This window comes from Balaenoptera acutorostrata, chromosome 17, assembly GCF_949987535.1.
Source record: "Balaenoptera acutorostrata chromosome 17, mBalAcu1.1, whole genome shotgun sequence".
Taxonomy (NCBI): Eukaryota; Metazoa; Chordata; class Mammalia; order Artiodactyla; family Balaenopteridae; genus Balaenoptera; species Balaenoptera acutorostrata.
Genome location: NC_080080.1, coordinates 25,931,639 through 25,952,138, shown reverse-complemented (window position 1 = coordinate 25,952,138; position 20,500 = coordinate 25,931,639). Strand labels below are relative to the sequence as shown.

The following is a 20,500-nucleotide window of genomic DNA, read 5'->3' as shown; positions in this document are numbered from 1 at the left end:
GGATTCTGGGCAAATTGTGAATGTAGTTTGGCATATTAAACACTCAGAGGGTATAGGAGACTCAAGTAAATGGTTGAGGATCCACTATGACAGAAAACCAAATGAGAGTCAAGTAAAAGACTTTAAGTCTTCTACTTAAAGGAGCAGCTACAGATTCAGTGTTCAGAAGAACTTTAAATTAGATGGAGTTGTCCATTATGACAACAGGATAGCGTTATGAGGTAATGAATTTCCAATAACTAAAACCTGGTATCCCTCATAGAAACATGCAAATCACATTTTCCTTTGTTTGGATGATTATATTGACTCATTATCATCTCATTCTACAAATTGACACAATTAAGTAAACAACATTTTTTTAAACTGATTCATCACATAAAAATTGCTCTTTGCTTGATAATTCTGTTACTGTTAAATGTAGCTCCTTTTGAATTCTCCCTCCAATGTACCTTGCGAAAATAAACAGGCAAACAAATGAATACACTCCTCTCCACACACTTTTCATGTAACAGTAATACAACAAGTTGGTTTATTTGTTGAGGTTATTTCCTCAAAATGCTCAATCATCCTATCTTATTTGTACCTTTTTCAGCATTCCAAATGTTTTTTCTGTTCTTTCCACCAGTGGTTATCCCATTTCATTTCATATATGATTTATTGAATATTCATATAATTCTTTATTCACACACATGTTTAGCCCAACAGAATAAAATAAACACTGCTTTAAATCTGGTGTACTAGCCAGGTCGTTTTTAGGCGAAGTTAGTGAAATTTTAAATATGTCATATACTGTGTGTGTGTGTGTGTTATAATTTTCTATGATTTAGTGATATGTCTAAAATTAGCAAACATGTAAGAGGTTAATTAGAAAAAAGCTCTTGGTAGTTATATAGAGTATTTAAATTAAAAGTCCAATATGCTTCACACTCTGTAAGTTTGATAAATGTTCTGCTGAACTCAAATTTTGTTTTCTAAAGTACAATCATTAAACAAAATGCTTCCTCAGTGAAAGATTTTTTTTAACATATTTATTGGAGTATAATTGCTCTACAATGGTGTGTTAATTTCTGCTTTACAACAAAGTGAATCAGCTATATCTATATATACATATATCCCCATATTTACTCCCTCTTGCATCTCCCTCCCACCCTCCCTATCCCACCCCTCTGGGTGGTCACAAAGCACCGAGCTGATCACCCTGTGCTAGGCGGCTGCTTCCCACTAGTTATCTATTTTACATTTGGTAGTGTATATAAGTCCATGCCACTATCTCTCAGTGAAAGATTTTATAGCATCATTGATACAAGTGTCCAGTTTTGAACAGTGTTTGGCTAGGGCAGTGATATATCACATAACATTATCTGCAGATGTCGTATTAGTCTATCATGCTATGTTAACTCCTTAAAGTGGCTTAAAACTCCATGCCTTTTGCAGGTATTCATTGGTTCATTCTAAAATATTCACTGAGCACAGACTGCAAGGCACTGTGTTAGCTGCCAGAACAGACTTGGTTACTGCCTTCATGAGCTTATAGGTAATTAAGTAAAAGCAGTAACATGTGATGGGTGTTATGATAAGGAAATTATAGGGATCTATGAGAACATATAGCAACAGGACTTAATGTGGTTTCAAGTTCATGGAAGGTCTTCCACAGGAACTGTTTTTAACTTGAGACAGAAATAATGAGTAAGAATAAACCAAATAAAGAGAGATGATGGAGAGTGTTGCCAGCAGAGGGAAAAACATTCACAAAGGCCCAGAGGCAAGAGAGAGAGCTAGGTTTCTATAAAGAACTAAAACAGAGGCAAGAAATGAGGATAAAGCACAGAGGTGTAATCAGCTGTGTCGAGGAGTTAAAGATAGTGAGGACAATTGAGGTACTGTAAAGCAGGAAAGTTATAGCATTAGATTTTTATTTTTAGAAAATTACTCTCTTTGCCCTATGAGGAATAGATTGGAGGAGAATAAGAACCCAGGACAGGGATGATGGCCACTTAATCTTGAGTAGTAAAAGTGTGGATAGAGAAAATAGACTTACTTGAGAGGTTTGTGAAAGACAGACCTGACATAGTTCTTTGTGCAGCTGGAGACAGAAAAAAATCATCAAGGTTGTTGGCTTGTGCAACTGAATGGATAAGGGGTTCATTCTGAGACAGACCACAATGCAGAAGAGCCACAACTTTGAGAAAAAAGTCATGGAGACAGCTTTGAACAGGTTGAATTAGAGATGTTAGAAGTTTAGTTAAAAATGTTCAGTGGGCAGTTGGATTAATGGCATGCAGCTTAGGTGAAAGGTGTGGGTTATATATTTAGGTTTAGAAATCATCATTTATTCAAAGTATTAGAGCTAATCAATGAATTTGGTAAAGTTGCAGGATACAAAATTAATGCACAGAAATCTTTTGCATTCCCATATACTAATGATGAAAAATCTGAAAGAGAAATTAAGGAAACACTCCCATTTACCACCACAACAAAAAGAATAAAATACCTAGGAATAAACCTACCAAGGGAGACAAAGACCTGTATGCAGAAAACTATAAGACACTGATGAAAGAAATTAAAGATGATACAAACAGATGGAGAAATATACCACGTTCTTGGATTGGAAGAATCAACATTGTGAAAATGACTATACTACCCAAAGCAATCTACAGATTCAATGCAATCCCTATCTGACTACCAATGGCATTTTTTACAAAACTAGAACAAAAAATCTTAAAATTTGTATGGAGACACAAAAGACCCCCAATAGCCAAAGCAGTCTTGAGGGATAAAAATGGAGCTGGAGGAAGCAGACTCTCTGACTTCACACTATACTACAAAGATACAGTAATCAGACAGTATGGTACTGGCACAAAAACAGAAATATAGATCAATGGAACAAGATAGAAAGCCCAGAGATAAACCCACGCACCTATGGTCAACTAATCTATGACAAAGGAGGCAAGGATATACAATGGAGAAAAGACAGTCTCTTCAATAAGTGGTGCTGGGAAAACTGGACAGCTACATGTAAAAGAATGAAATTAGAACACTCTCTTACACCATACACAAAGATAAACTCAAAATGGATTAGAGACCTAAATGTAAGACTGGACACTATAAAACTCTTAGAGGAAAACATAGGAAGAAAACTCTTTGACATAAATCACAGCAAGATCTTTTTTGATCCACCTCCTAGAGCAATGGAAATAAAAACAAAAATAAACAAATGGCACTTAAGGAAACTTAAAAGCTTTTGCAAAGCAAAGGAAACTACAAACAAGATGAAAAGACAACCCTCAGAATGGGAGAAAATATTTGCAAATGAATCAACAGACAAAGTATTAATCTCCAAAATATATAAACAGCTCATGCAACTCAATATTAAAAAAACAAACAACCCAATCAAAAAATGGGCAGAAGACCTAAATAGACATTTCTCCAAAGAAGACATACAGATGGCCAAGAAGCACATGAAAAGCTGCTCAACATCACTAATTATTCGAGAAATGCAAATCAAAACTACAATGAGGTATCACCTCACACCAGTTAGAAAAGGCATCATCAGAAAATCTACAAACAACAAATGCTGGAGAGGGTGTGGAGAAAAGGGAACCCTCATACACTGTTGGTGGGAATGTAAATTGATACAGTCACTATGGAGAACAGTATAGAGGTTCCTTAAAAAACTAAAAATAGAATTACCATATGACCCAGCAATCCCACTACTGGGCATATACCCCAAGAAAACCATAATTCAAAAAGACACATGCACCCCAATGTTCATTGCAGCACTATTTACAATAGCCAGGTCATGGAAGCAACCTAAATGCCCATCGACAGATGAATGGATAAAGAAGATGTGGCACATATATACAATGGAATATTACTCAGCCATAAAAAGGAACGAAATTGGGTCATTTGTAGAGACGTGGGTGGATCTAGAGACTGTCATACAGAGTGAAGTAAGTCAGAAAGAGAAAAACAAATATCGTATATTAAAGCATATGTGGAACCTAGAAAAATGGTACAGATGAACGGGTTTACAGGGCAGAAATAGACACAGATGTAGAGAACAAACATATGGACACCAAGGGGGGAAAGTGGTGGGGGGGTGGTGGTGGTGTGATGAACTGGGAGATTGGGATTGACATGTGTACACTAATATGTATAAAGTGGGTAACTAATAAGAACCTGGTGTATAAAAAAATAAATAAAATTCAAAAAGTCAAAAAATAAATACATAAATAAATAACTCATAAAAATAGAGAAATTTAAAAAAAAAGAAATCATCATGTATTCAATCCTTCATTTAAAAAAGATGTTTTCTGTTTATCTACTGTGATTCAGGTCCTGGACATCATCAGCACATAATGGTAGTTGAAGCTCTGAAAGTAGACAAGGTGGCAGAGAGAATGGTGTAATGTGAGATGGACAAAGGCCACAGAATCTCACAAACACCATGTCTGATGAACTGAAGAGGAGATCATGTTCCTAGATGTAGAAGCAGAAGCCATAGATATAGAAAAGAAAACAAAACAATATCCAAGAGAGTACTGGGTAGAATGGAGGGAAAGGGTGTTTTAAGACTGAGGGGAGAATGGGCAGGATAGAATGTTGCTAACAAAATAGGAAGGATGAGCAATTCAATGGATTTAATGGCATGGGTCCTCAGTGATCACTATAAGAATGACTCAAATAGAGCATTGGATGCTGAAGCCACATCCCAGGGCGTCAGAAATAAAGGATGAGAACTAGAGGGGAAATGCCAAGGGTATTATTATTTTAAGATGAGATAGAAATGGTCAAGCTGATGTCACTATATAGATGCTCTAGGATAATCTTCATACATGTATAGGCAGATGATATAGTAAATGTTCTAGGAAAGTTTTAAAGGTATCACCTCATTTCAGGTTATCTGGACAATCCTAAAATCTTTATTAATTCTACCAATAATAGGATACGGTTGATTGGTTATCTTCGAATTTTACAAGTTGACCATAACATAATAGTACAACTAGCCAGAATATAAGCAGTTTTTTGATTGTTAATGTTTCTAAAACACTGGAAAAGTACATTTCACGTTTTCTCATTGATTTATAGGCCTATTTTATACCTGACGCCTGTAAAGTAATTTCTTTGAATTTTCTGAAAAGTTATAAAGATAAATTCAAAAAGTTTATTATTTTTACTGAAAATTATACGTCTATCTAATTTCAGGTTTAATGAATGATGACTTGGCTACTTTTTCCATGACTGATACATATCTCAAGTTTCTAAAGGAAAACCCTATGACTCAATTGGAGAAACAGTCAAGTTATTTTTATAAAATATAGACTATGTAATATTTTGTGAAGCATAATTGTGTTCCATGGGGTAAATACTGACTCAGCAGTAAAATGCTATCAACTTATCCAGAAATAATTTCCTTCTCAAACAGAGTAGCTGGTCAAATTGCTTCCCCCACAAAATGGTCACAATTGAAGTAATATGGTAGATAGTGTTGACCGTCTATAGAATAGCATTCATCTTCCTTGCTGACAGAGAATGGTTTTGTTCAATTAAATGAGAGCTGTGTACACCAGAGAAGGCTAAGCCCCTTGCCTGATCCAGGTACCTAATCTTAATTTTTTTAAGCCAAATCATAGTAAATCTTTTGTTATTGCCCAGTGTATGGCTTAAAAATGGGTACCATTGTAATTTTGGTCAATAGAACAGGAGGGAAAGTCTGCTGGAAGGTTTCTTGAAAAGTTCTCTTAACTGTTACAAAAGTACATAAAATAGAGAGATTCCATTTTGTCTATTGGCCATTGCTGTGGAAGACTGTTATGCTTAGACCTTTTGCAGCCATCTCAAAACCATGAGAAAGGAAGTCCGAGAACTAAGCCAACATGCTAAGAATAGCAGAACAGAGAGATGAAAAAAAACCCGGGTCAGGAATTACACAAGTGAACCTCTGAAATAAACAACGCTTAAACCATCCTACTCAAAGATTCCATGTCATGTGGAACAACACATTTTTCTTACTGCTTATGCTATCTTGAATTGGCTTTCTGTTACTTGCAGGTGAAAAAATTAATGGTAAGTATCTTTCTTTTAAATTCAGCCACATCAGTCAAAAGCACTGGCTAAAATTCTAGAAATTACGTGCATCCTGTCATCTCTGAAAAAATTAACTTCAAATATACAATGAAAAGAAGAAAAATTTAAATATCCTTACTTGAATGCCAGCTCCCTCTGGCACTGTCATCTTCCATACACAATTCAGATTGTTGTCATAAGGCTCAGGGTATCCAGGAGACAAAATAGTCCCTTTGCGCTTACTTAAAATTCCACCACAGGGCACTGAAAGTAAAGCAAGCCAGGAAAGGGAGTTCATTCTAATGCAAAGGATTAAAATAGGAGAAAAGGTCAGAGATAACATCTTAGACAGATGCTAGACTTGCAAACACAACCAAATCATACTATGCTTTAAAACTCATAAGAACAATGAAAATTGTCTTCCTATAGCACAAAAACCTTTAAAAAATAATTAGACAACATTAATGGAAAACTTATAATGGCATATCTAAAGTCATACTATAGCTCAGTAATAGCATATCATTTGTATTATATTACTAACAAGTTCACTGGCACATGTTAAAAATTGTTCATATCTAGGTATAGAACTTTTTGAAGAATTATATTTGTTACTTTTCATGTATCTTTTGAGTAGTAATAAAATCCTTTGCAGAGTAATACTGATGATGATAATAACTATGTTATAACATGTATATAGAGCCTATATACCAGCACTCTTCTAAGCACTTTACATATTTTAACTCATTAAAGCTTCCCAACAATCCAATGAGATATGAGTAAGTATTCTCCCCATCTTACAGCTGAGGAAATGGAGTCACTAACAGATTAAATAACTTGCCCAAGATCACATAGCTAGTCAGAGATGAAGACAGGATTTGAATACTGGTAGTTTGGCTCCACATTCTTGTTCTTCAGTGGAAAGAAAATACTCAATATGGTTCCAGTCTGGTTATTGCCAGTACAACTACTACAAGAAAGAATAAGTAGGGAGACCTGCTTTGATGTCAATAAAAGCTTCTAACAGTTTTAAAAGGTACTAATCTTAAAGCAAAATTCCTACACTGCTGATAGTGTCAGCTTGATTCTGGGAATGACCTAGCTTATGATTTGGAATACTGTGTGATGTTGGACATGTGCCCTGAACTCTCTGAAACTCAGATGCCTTGTCTGTGAAATGGTAATGAAATTGTTTCCAAGGGGCTTTTGTGGAAAATAAATAGGTATGCTAATGTACATAAAGAAGCTAGCACACTGCTTGGAATGCAATAAGAAATCAATAAATTATATTTCCTTTTGCTACAACTACTGTTATTTTAGGTTCCAATGGCACTGTGATCCTTGGACATTTGTCCTAATCTGGCTATAATGGTGAGATACCAGGATATATTTTTGTAATAATTTTTTTAAAAAAGGTAATACTATAGTTTTGTGCCACTTCTAAAACTGAATGCAAAAATCTAGGGTAATTACTCAAAAGAATACTAAAAACTTTTAAAATTTTTAAACTTTTAAAACAGTAGATAAAGTATTTTTAAAGAAATATTTTTTAGCTCATCCTCCGTCTTCTGATCCTTTCAGTGTAAATGCTGTAACACTGTGACCTACACCATCTTCTCATCTCTTTCTAACTACCATCCCTCAGTGGTGGCATCCATTTCCATGTCATCTATAGATTATGACTACTAAATGTTTATCTCTAGCCATGACTTCTACCCATAGTCCTATAATATATCGACTAAGTATCTCAAAATTCATATATCCAAAACAATACTTTTGAAATTCTCCCCCATCTATACTATTTGCCATCTCAGTAAATGTTACCACCTAATTTATCTTTCTTTTCACCTTAATTTATCTTTCTTTTCAAATTCACATTTACATTTATATTCAATCTGTCAGCAAACTTTGTCAGCTCTATCTTAAAAATATATCCCAAAGTTTACCAGTCCTCATCACTGATCATGATCTTCCAATTTAAATCACCATTAAATTTCCCCTCCACTTCTGCAGTAGTTTTCTATTCAGTCTTATTGCTTCTACTCACCCCCTGCCCCTTACACTAGCCACAGTGATTTTCTGGAAACTGAGATCACATCACTCTCTAGCTCAATGAATCCCCACACTACTTAGAAAAAATTCTAACTCTTCCCAGACTTTGAGGTTCCATATGACTTGGCCTCTGCTCTGCCTCTCCAAACTCTTCTATCACTCTTGCCATCATTCACTCTGTTCTAGACACGTGAGATTCTTGTTGTGGCTTGAACATGACTATACCTTTCTCCCCCTCATAGTCTATACATGTGCTTACCTCCTTGACTTTTATTTATATACCTCCCAGCCCCCTTCATTCACCTCATTTGGATATAAAATAGCAGCATGCCCTGGATGTCTTCCTCCAATCTTTAGCCTCTGCTTTACTTTTCTCCATAGTATTTACCACTACCTGAACAAAATGTAAATTCCATAAGGGCAGAGATCTTATCTTCTGATTCAAAGCTATGTTGCCAGTGCCTAGAAAGGGACCTGACACTTGGTAAGCACTAAATAAGTGCTCGTTAAATAAATTATTGAGTGACTGGTTGTATATCTGTATATATCTTGTGATTACAAGTTACCTCTTTACCATTCCTGCATCATTCCTTTCTCCCAGTATTTTCCTAAACAAACCATATTTAATTCTACTTCAATCATTTTTATTTTTACCAACAAAATTTTACATTATAAAAGTATTCCCAGATATGCATTACCACATAATAGTGTTTTACAAAGTTTTACTTCCCATGTATATTATCTAGCCTAACATTTCTATTTTAAAAAGGATGCATTATAAATTTCCCTTCTAATCAGTATTATACAACATAACATATAGATTAAGAGAACAGACTTTAGAATCAAGCAACCTGGGTTCAAATATTAATTATTCTTTTGTTTCTAAACCATAGGGGTTTTACTGTCTATAAAAGAGAAATAGTATTCTTATCTTACTCCTGGCATTGGTGTCAATATTAAATGAGATAATGCTTAATAGCACTTCATACAAATACTAGTAAATGCTATTCATTATTATATTTAATAGGTTTTTCATGGTTGAATGGATGGGTGAATAAATGAATCAATGAATGAGGATTCAGATATTGTATATATTTTTTCATCTCTTTCTTTCCCACTCTGAGAAAAGATGGCACAGACGTGGGTTGCCATGGAACCAATACAAGCAAAAATGATTCTTTCTGGTTCTCTAAAGGACTTGCAAAAACAAAGCCTGATAAGGGTGATGGGATAAGCAGCTAATTAAAGACTTCTGGGGCTTCCCTGGTGGCGCAGTGGTTGAGAATCTACCTGCCAATGCAGGGGACACGGGTTCGAGCCCTGGTCTGGGAAGATCCCACATGCCACGGAGCAACTGGGCCAGTGAGCCACAACTACTGAGCCTGCGCGTCTGGAGCCTGTGCTCCGCAACAAGAGAGGCCGCGACAGTGAGAGGCCCGCGTACCGTGATGAAGAGTGGCCCCCGCTCGCCACAACTAAAGAAAGCCTTCACACAGAAACGAAGACCCAACACAGCCAAAGGTAAATTAATTAATTAATTAATTTAAAAAAAAAAAAAGACTTCTGCCTAAGGTGGGGGGGTTAAGTGCCAGGTTCAGGGGCTTCTCAAAAGATACCACCTTTAACAGAAGTACTTATGTCTAAGGCCACATATTGTCAGAGCTATTAGTGGCTACAGGGTGTTATCACAGAGTCTCAGAGGGAGGAGAGTTTGGGATTTTAAGAGACTAAAATTTTTAAGAAATCTGAAGTGTAACAAGGTCAAATTTGGAAGATAAAACTCAGTCTTCTGCAACTTTTTCAAGTTTACCTCTGTTCTAAGTCCAATGTTCTTATAAAAATATCATTGTACTTTATTGTAATTTACCTAAGAATGACTTGATATGACAGATTTGTACAAGATTATTAAATATTGTTTTCTTATGCAGGTTAGTTAAATTTGTGGATCCCCTAACTTAGTATTTGACCATTTTAACTATAAGTACAACTTGCACATCATGTCTAATGGGGCTGCTTTCAAGCCAAGAGTTTAATTTTAGTATGTCGATTTTTTTGCAAAATTACTCAACATTGTATTCTGTTCTACTATGACAGAAAAAAATGAAAGTGTTGATAACAGTAATAAGAACTGTGAAAATGAAACAATTACAACTGAGATGGAAATCACTAGAAATGTAGGGCACTGTTTTCTTTTGGTTTCAATTGGATGCTCACTTGGTTTAAGGTGTTAACCGAGTATTCACTGAACTAGTGAAGGCAGAGAAAATAAAATCATTGTGTATAATACCCTAAATAGACTGTCAAAGATTATATCTAAACTGCAAAGTATAAATAGAGAATTTGTTCTTTCTAAGAATAAAATTAACCATGCAATATGTAAATCTACCTATGCATCTTTCCTATCGATTCTCAAAAAGGTCTTGTGGCTTCAAGATGGCTTGTAAAGGTCTAAGCAAGCAAAGTGAGCAAGAGCATCACCATGCAGCGAAAGACTGAAGTTAAAAATGCATGGACCCTGGACTTGGGAAGTTGGCCAGTTGTTCTACCGCTACAAAAATTCATGAAATTATCACACTTATTTGCTAAAATCCATTCATTGAACAAATGTTTACTGAACACTTCTTGTATGTCAGGTCCTCTTTTTGTTGAGCAAAAAACAGAATACAGTGGCAGGGAGAGGAGGGCAAGAAAGATTAGGAAAATAAACAAACTATATATAATCTGGTGAGTGGTTGCTGTAAAGAAAATAAAAATGCAGGATAAGGGTATAGAGAACGAATGGAGGATGAGTAGCAGAAAATTATTTTAGATAGGATGGCCAAGAAAGACAGTCAGGTGAAAACTTGAATGAAGCAATGCAGTAAGCCCAAAAGGTATTTTGGGGATGCATGTTCCAAGGTGAAAAAATAGAAAGTTCAAAGGCCCTGAAGCAGTTAAAATTTTATCCAGATAACAAATATTGAAAATGAACACAAATTAAAGATAATTCTTTGATATCAACCTAAGATAACTCTGCACTTGACTCTCATATTTGAATTTTTAAGACATCAAGCCTTACCCTTTTTTTGAATTTTTTGAACACTTAAAAGCATAATCATTTTTATTCATAACATTTGAAACTAAAAATATTTATAGTTAAAAATAGAAATGCAAAGTATATTTTCATTTAGGTAAAGATTAGCAGTGGGACCAAATGGTAAAACCTAAACTGAGCTATCATCTGAGTGTCATTTAGAATCTATTTCTTGTCTCACACAAATCCCATATGTCCTTCTGTTATATATTCGATTTTCTGGATTTACACCTGTTCTACAAAGTATACATTATTTTTTAAGCGGCATAAGGTAATATATCCTTTTTGTGTGATCTTGGCAGGAAACAGAAGTCATCTGATACAGTTTTCTTCTATCTCTAAGTATGCGCTTTCAAACCAGTGCAACAGGAATATAAGAAGTAGTATGTTTTATGTTTAAAGACTCTCCGTAGATGCAGTGACATGTTTCTTAAAAAGCCTGCAGGGACCTGCAGATAGATGGGCTTTTGACAAAGGTGGTGTAGTGGCTCCTGAGTCCATCATCTTTTGCCCTTAAAAGTAAAAAGTGAGGCTGAATCCATGCTAGGGACAGTCCACTAGCATTTACTCCTGAAGTTGAATGTCAGCCATAGCATGGTCTCAAAGTCTTTCAAAGGCTTTAATGCCTAGTAGGAGCACCGGTCCTTGCTGAAATGAATCTATAATCAAATGGCCTGAGCTTCCCTTTCTTTACATGGATTTTTATTTCTTATGGCAAAAAAACTAGGATTAGTCAACTGACACATATGACATATGAAAAAGCTTTGTAATAATCATGTAGAATAGGGGTTTTCTTCTGCTTTAAACAAAAATGGTTTATGTTTATTTACAGTGTAAAGTTCTTATTCTCTACTCTCCATCTCACAGAATATTCTATTTTTCTCTTTCCCCTTTTAAACTGTTCTTTCATGTTTCTTTTTTTTTTCTTTAATGTCAGCTCATTTCTCCCTTTTATCTCTTTCCTCTTTCTAACTCTTGTCTCATCCTCATACCTTCATGGACAAAAGAAAATACATATTTTTTGGATAATGTAATGTTTGAATATTTTAGGGTCAGAAGAAAATGCAGAGTGCACACCTTGATTAAACATATATTTTTACAACCAATTAGAATTACAGTAATCATTATTTTAATTTTAAGTTTATTTTTATTTTAGACCCTTACAAACACTGAAAACAAACCAAATCATGAATATATGCCTATTGTTAGAACTCTGCTCCTTTTTAACCAATTGTCCTTAAATTTATAAATTGATGGAAAGAAATTTCACAATCCCCCTAAACAGCATATTCTAATAAATAAGTACTATTATCCTCTAGAAAATTGTCATTACATTTCCCCAAAGCCTTTCTGAAAATTTTAATTGAAAGAAAAATCTTGCCTTCAAGGAACTCTAAATTATTAGAATTAGAAAGAATAACAGAAGTCCATGCTTTTAGCCCTTTCCAAGATGCAAAAATCTTTGGTGGAAGATAATTTTTACATATAATAACTTTAAAGTGTTATTAAAACAACATATCAACAAATGAAAATGAGTAATATCAAATCCTTTATCAGCACTGCATATAAATTTTTTATCTTAGATCTAATACCTTGAGAACTGAAGTCTTATCTTCTGATTTTATGGTGGAGAATTTGGCAAGCACAAAAACAACTTAAGTTTTGAGTACTTAGATGATTCCAAGAACTATGCCAAGGCTTTAAAACATCTAATAGCCACAATAAACCTATAACTTTCCTGTTTTATTGATATGGAAATTGAGAATCAGAGATTATGTAAAATTTCCAGGATCACCACAATTTCATGTTAAAGTCAAAGCCTAATACTACTACCCAAGACTTAATTAACCCTTATGCTGAGAACCTACTACAATTCCCACTTATAAGGACTTATTCAGTTTTATATGATTCTTTACAACTTTTCTCCATTAATTAGTACATTAACGAGATAAATACATAAACAGAACTTTAATGAGTAATTCATGGATTTACATTTCACTGCTTTGCATATGTAGGTTCTTTGAACACTCTGAATAGATTAATGTTTTCAATAATATTTAAAGATTAATGAGCTAGTTTATGCCTTTCCATAAGTCATCATATCACTCTACTTTTATAATTATCTTGAGGGAATTTTCATCGTATATATGAAATTAAATGAAGACAGCTACTTATCCAGTTATCTTCCATTATATGGTATTAATATTTTCTATCAGTATGTACATAAAGAAACTAAAAGTGACACAGAAATTATGTAAATAATTACTGGGAAAAGTGAGGGAGAAATAATGACTGATTCCTGATATTTAGAGAGAAATATTTAAAAATCTATTGTGAGGCTAAAGAGATTTATTATCATGTGTCTTTCTTCAATTATTAAACTGACTTAAAGCAATGTAATTTCTGATTTATACATGTTGTATGACTAATTTTGGCCTAGACATATAGGAACATTTCTCTCAGCTCATGGTCCTTCAGAATAATTTATTTATTAGTATTTTATAAGAGTATGAAGTCAACATATATTGTGGTTCCTAAGGAAGAACATTATCTATTTTCTTTTATGAGAAAATTTTCTTTTACTTCTTTTATAGAAGTATGTAAAGAAGAAGATCTCTTTGTTCCGTTAACCATAGCTCTATGCTAGGTGCAAAACAGGAGGAACATCAAGTCCAGATGATTTATTCTCCTTTACTTGCTGATTGTCAAAAGTATACTTGAACAGGTTAAGAAATTCCACATTATAAATAAGATATAGAATTCCAATTAGGAAATTAGCTTATCAGCCAAAACATAAAGAAAAGCAGTCTTCTATAATGTACATTGAGGTTTGGAGTCAGAAAACCTTATTTTCAAATCCTGCCCCTACTTTACTGCTTATTAAGTTACGCCACTTTAAAAGAAAACTGTTTTACTTCTCTAAGACTCAGCTTATTCATCTGTAAATTCTGAGAGTAACTTCTCCATAGATTTGCTGTGAGGATTTAATTAAATATGTATTTATATTACTCAGCATGAAACCTGGCAAATAGGAAGCATTAAGTAAGTGGTAATCATATTAGAAACTGGTTATTTAGCTGAAGGACGAGAAAGTTGAAGAGTCATTTACAGCTCTCCAGTGTTTTAAATTATTTTTTGTAGGGAGTTTTCAACAAACAAAAGAATAATAAAAGAATAGTTCACATTCCATTTATTGTAGCAGGAAGAACTAAAATACTGGTTGTAAGAAAAACACTCTGTAAGTTATGCTAGGTATATCTCTTTTGGGAAGTGGTGATATCAAGTTCCTACAGAGATAAGTGACCATCCATCCTTCCTGTTTATTTATGATAGTCCCAACTTGTACCATTTTCTCAGCACAATTATTAATAATGTCCTGATTTGAACGGTAAAAGATTTAGAGCAGTTATGTCCCATACAAAGTACGTGTTCGATGAATGCATATCACCAGACCTTGACTTTACTCCTTCCTCAGTAATGAGTGCACGTTCCATATAATTTCAATTAAAATCAATTTAGAATATATTTTATTCTAATTAAATATGAATTAACATTGTATTAATCTGTGTTAAAATATGGTAAAATGTGTTTTAAAAAGTTAAAAATAGGGCTTCCCTGGTGGCGCAGTGGTTAAGAATCTGCCTGCCAATGCAGGGAACACGGGTTCGAGCCCTGGTCTGGGAAGATCCCACATGCCGCGGAGCAACTGGGCCCGTGAGCCACAATTACTGAGCCTGCGCGTCTGGAGCCTGTGCTCCGCAACAAGAGAGGCCGCGACAGCGAGAGGCCCGCGCACCACGATGAAGAGTGGCCCCCGCTCGCCGCAACTAGAGAAAGCCCTCGCACAGAAACGAAGACCCAACACAGCCATAAATAAATAAAAAAAAAAAAAAATAAAAAAGTTAAAAATAAAAACTATTGGCACATTATTTCTTTTCAGGTATGGCAAGAAGTGTTATTAAAAATAGATTTTATGTATTTATAAATGTATATGTTATATTGTTTATATGCACACTCATGTCTTCTCTATCAAAAAGTGGAGCATTGAGATTATTAAAATAAAGACAAAATTTTGCTTATCTTTTATTTTAAAAAACCTTCCTCTCATTTTCCAAATCACATACCAATAAAACTTTAATGAGAAAGAACTCATTAGAACTATTTCTTAACCTGAGATTAAGCTTTACTACTCTTCTTTTAGTTTAATACTATATAATTAAAATTTTTAATTTCCAGATATGCTCTTGGAACAAAGAAGAAAGCAACTTCCCAGCAGTCTACATTTTCCACATCCATGGAATTCTATAAGATCCAAAAGTCATTGTAATGATCCTGAAATATAAGATTCTAAACTATTTTTATAGTTTAGAAAATGTTTTAATCTGCTTCAAATAACTTAGCAGGGCTAAGTTTATAAAGTGTTTATTTTATTTATCAATATAAATTGGGTACAACATTACAAAAATATAGTTTGAAATAATGAGATTTCTGGCTAACCTTACGCCATCTACTCATTCAAAGTGTTCCCACTTATATTTGTGAAAGACTGGGAAAAATTCTTATTTTATATTTTTATACATACATATAATTTATAGAGAAGAGAAAAAACATTTATTTACTAATGCATATTTTCTAATTTTTTTGATGATAAAATACGTCCAGAAAAATCAGCTTCTGTGATCCTTAAAAGATAGGTAAATTCCTTACATATTGGCATAGGTATCTTTGCATAAACTTTTAAAAATGAAAAATAATATTTATTTCAAAGGATGGTAGCACATAATAATTCCATATTAATAGCATTCCAATTCTGTGTTATTGGAAATATGTATGTATATTTTCATTGATTGCATTTCATCTCAATTGCATCAAATAGCCACTCTAATTTGCATATTTAGATACATCATAACTAATAAATTGTTTTAAATTAATGTAAAACTATTATATTTGAAACAAATGTTGAAAGATGCATGATAGCTAATTTTGATATACAATACATACAATCACAAAGCATACAAATTTATAAACTTACCAATACAGGTAGGTAAGGAATCATTCCATTGGGCCAAAGAATTTGGCACTGTATCACACCTAATTGCAAAGGATCCATGGAGAATATATCCAGGATTACATTCAAAAAGAACCAACGAACCAACTGCAAATTCATTGCCAATCCTTCTTCCAAACCTTGGTTCAGGCACAGAACTGCATTGTGTGGAACTTGTTCTAGGAACAGCTGCGTACAAATAATTGTTGACTTTAATTTCATATTTGGTAAAGAAATAGAGATTTCAAAATGAAACTATGCAAACAGATTTCAAAGAAATCTTCACCAACTTGAACTTTAGTTAACAATTTGAATACACTTATAAAAGTTTATACATAATGAAATACAATTCAAAATGAATAAATATTGCTATTGTCATTAAGATTTTTTATTTAAAAACATTTCACTTTTGATCCCTTAAACAACATTGGTTAAGGTTTTTTTTCTGTTTTTTTGTTTGACCACACTCTTATCAATATAAAAATGTAGCCTGAGTAAGATATTTCAATTTATGGAATGATAGCAAAGAGATACATCTTTTTTTTCTTTTTAAAATGGAATACCAAGCTTACAAAAAACAAGTTTCAGGTTACATAAGGTAATGTCAAGTTTTTTTTTTTTTTTTTACAGTATTTGGTCCCTAAAAACATAGATTTAAAAAAGCAAACAGCACTTGATTAATTTCATAGCATGTTCATAAACTTGGTTGTTCAATATATGTTTGTTATTGATGAAGACAATACGTTCAGGCTAAACAGAAGTCAGACAGATTAACAACAATAGAAGTTTTATTTTAATAATCATACAATATCAAATTTGAAATTGCTTTTAGGCTTTATAGGTATGTCCTTCAATTGTGACTTTTTTTTGAGTAAGTAAAATAGAATGATAACAGGATGTTTTTTCTTTTTAAAACACATACAGATGGGATTAAGGAATTTGATAACAGCCCAAAAAATGATAGGATGAATTCCAAATAGACAGATTCCTCATATGTGACTTGAGTGAAAGTAACTTCATTTGTTAGAGTGCCTTTTAAAATTTATAATACCACAAATTGTTTACAGAGGGAATACTATTAAGAATGAAACAGTATAATATTATAGCCAATATTATAATTGGAATAAGAGGGTTTAATACGAATATCAAACCACTAATGTTTATAAATTTATTAGGAATAAAGTTCAAGATACATTTGAGAATAACAACGACAGGATCATACATAATTCAAACAAAATATTCAGATGATAGGTCTTAATTTAGTTTTATATAATGTGGAAGTTTGTCTATAAAAGGTGACAAAAAAGCTATGTAAACTGACTTTGAGTTGCACAAAAACATTTAATAGTCATGAAGAAAGTTTGAATTCTCCTAAGAGAATGAGAAACTAAAATTTTAGAATGGAGTAATGATTTCCTTGGCATGTGTAAGTACATCAGCACAAAACGTTTGTATATTTTTAATTTAGAGTGCTAGACTCTGAGGAAATAGAATATGTAGAGTGAAGCATTGTCAAAAAAAAACACACCAGATGTTTTGAAAACAGTATGTTGGGAGGAAGGAAAAGCATGCAGCTAACTTGAGAATGATGATGGAAGCAATAGGTCTTTTTTGACTTTGGTCAAAGTAATAGTGCTCTAATAATGGGGGAGGGGACAGGGCAAAACTGTTTTTAAAAAAACACGCAACTTTTATCTCTCCTTTATGGTTATGAGGATCTCATCATTCAATAACTCTGGACATAGCATGGAAATTGATATCATTCCTTAAGTGTGTTTCTATGCTACACGGTCACTTACCTTGATAAACAAAGTGAAATCCCTTAGCTGTTATTGGTCCAATTGAAGTAAATCGAATTGTGATCTGATTACCTGAACTCAGTGGAAGTGATTCTCCTACTCAACAAAACAAACACTAAGATATCATAAATAATTTCATTCAAGTAAACCTAACAAATTATATTAATTTACACTGTCATTTGAAAACGTCAATCTATGTTCTATTAAATTACTTTAATATATCCTACCACTGACAATATATTTTCTTTGGGTTCAGCTTCAATTGCAACCTTTTTACTGGAAGGTTTTTATTACATTTTGATAATGTTGCCTCATTCTGTAAAGAATCCTTAAATATTACATTAAGCACTACAGACTAAGTGACTAAGTACTATATTTACTTGATTACAATCCCAGAAAATAGTTGGTTATACTTTTCTCAAGAATTTGAATTATTCTTGTGTTTCTATTCTTTTTTTAAAAATAAAGAATGATTCTATTTTCAGTTTATTGCTAATATGGATGACATAAATCTCAACTTTCACTACAATACCAATCAAAATCAGTCTTTAATCAATAACTGATGCATGGCAGTTCTATTAAAGGATACCTGAATGGGATCCTGAGAGGGAAGATAACAGAGAAGATTGCTGAGTTGGCCCATCATACACCTCAACAACATCGTGGAGTGATGTCTGGAAAAATACAAACTGGCCAAACACCACTGATCAACAGGAACCAGGAGAAGCAAACAAATCACCAACCATCCAAAAATGAAAACAAAAAACAAAAAACAAAAAATAGAAAGAGGAGGAGAGAGAGAACAAAGTATTACAATTTAATAGTCATCTTTTTTTTTTCTACCTTTAAAAGAGGATGTGTGTCAATTGGTTGATATGCCTGACACATGTACTTCAGGTCATAAAAGTAATGACCGTGGCGTAAAAGCAATAAAGTTGTAAGAAGATTATTTTTTAAAGTAAATTAAATGGGTATAACATTTAATTTAGCTCAAAAATCATAAGGTTGGAGATTAATACTGTATAATAACTACTTTTTAATTTTTCTATTGGTAGATTCTTTTCACTTTGTGACTCTCTTCTCTTTTTCTAATTTTTTTTCCCTCTTTTAGATGACATAGACAAAGTTTTAGTTTAGGGGATTTATTGTAGATTGCTTTTAAAATGCTATTCCATTATAAATAATAGTGTCACTAGAAAAATATCAGCAATATACTTCTAAGGTATAGCGTTTAATTCACATTCTAAAAATGATCCCTAAACATTTATTGTTAATCCTCTGTCAAAATAAAGACATATTATTTATGATTCCTCAGCAACTGAGATATTTTAATTTTAATTGAGATATAAAATTCTACAAAATGATTGCTTTTTCATGGTAAGTACAGATCTGATGTACTTACCAACAGAGTTTTATAAATGTCTCCTTTTTACTTCATTTTGTACTTTTCCTTTAATAATATATTAACTTTACATGCAGTAACTACCCAAACTATAACTTAAAAGAAAGAACCTGTTACAGAGCAGAAATCAACTAGTGTTTTGTGATTTTAAAAAGTGAAATAGGTAATAAAATTCATCCTTAAAACATTTCATTGAATAGAAAAATTGTGGGGTTTAAAAGAGCATGAGTTTTCAAAAGTTTAATAATGTAAAAGCAAGGTAACTTTTATAAATTCAACATTATATTACTGTCATTGAACTATACATTGCACAAATATATACGTATTTTTAAAGTTCTTCATATTTTACCCCTTAAATTGAGGTTATGGTCATCCTATGGTGGTCACATGAAGACAGGCTTGTTCATTTGAAACATGCTGAGTTTTGCATTTGAAGCCACACACATAATACTGTAAACAAAGCTACACGTATTTTTTTTGGCCTGCTAAAATAAGCTGTTGATCTCAGTCCAGTTCTTTGTGGGGTAAAAGAAAACAAACGCAGAGTGTTGTTACTTTGAATAATTCCTGAACCTTAGAGGGCTGACTTTCATAAATGATCCTCCTTAAAACAAGACGTCATGGAAACAAATTTATGTTTCTATCAAATCACACACATGTAAGTCAATTATTTTAATGGTTTATGAGTCATATGAAAAATTTCCAGTTCGACCTTTTTAAAATATCCATATTTGATGGTCTACCAAATCCCAAGTTATTTCAAAAATACTCCTAAAAATATTAAGAAAGTTTTTGTTTTCTACTTGTGCATTTGTTTAGATTGGTGTTTGGATGATCTGTTTTCAAATGTGTCTTTTAAAGTTTCTATTAAAATGCAGATGTTGCCATTGCCTTTCTAAGTGCCCCTCATCCCCCCAAAAATCAAAGTAGACTAATCACAAGAACTTTGCTAAACCAAGTACGCTGTGCAACAAGAGTCTTGATAGATAACATTCTTTCTCTGTATCTTTCTGGGAAGTCATTAGGGAAAAGTGTCAAAATTCAACATCCTTTATCTCTGTCTT

General features: G+C 33.1%; 1 protein-coding gene across 3 annotated transcripts in view; it reads right to left on the bottom strand.

Annotated features, from left to right (window-relative positions):
• CSMD3 (CUB and Sushi multiple domains 3) overlaps positions 1 to 20,500 on the bottom strand; it is a 1,183,499-nt gene that overhangs the window by 161,706 nt on the left and 1,001,293 nt on the right. For 2 of the 3 annotated variants that reach the window (XM_007188796.2, XM_007188797.2), the window contains 4 exons: positions 18,624 to 18,737; positions 18,035 to 18,130; positions 16,221 to 16,424; positions 6,206 to 6,330 (listed from right to left, as the gene is read on the bottom strand). In XM_007188796.2, the coding sequence (XP_007188858.2) occupies positions 6,206 to 6,330; positions 16,221 to 16,424; positions 18,035 to 18,130; positions 18,624 to 18,737 (539 nt within the window). The remainder of the gene's footprint in view (positions 1 to 6,205; positions 6,331 to 16,220; positions 16,425 to 18,034; positions 18,131 to 18,623; positions 18,738 to 20,500) is intronic. The other variant, XM_028168178.2, reaches the window with a different exon arrangement.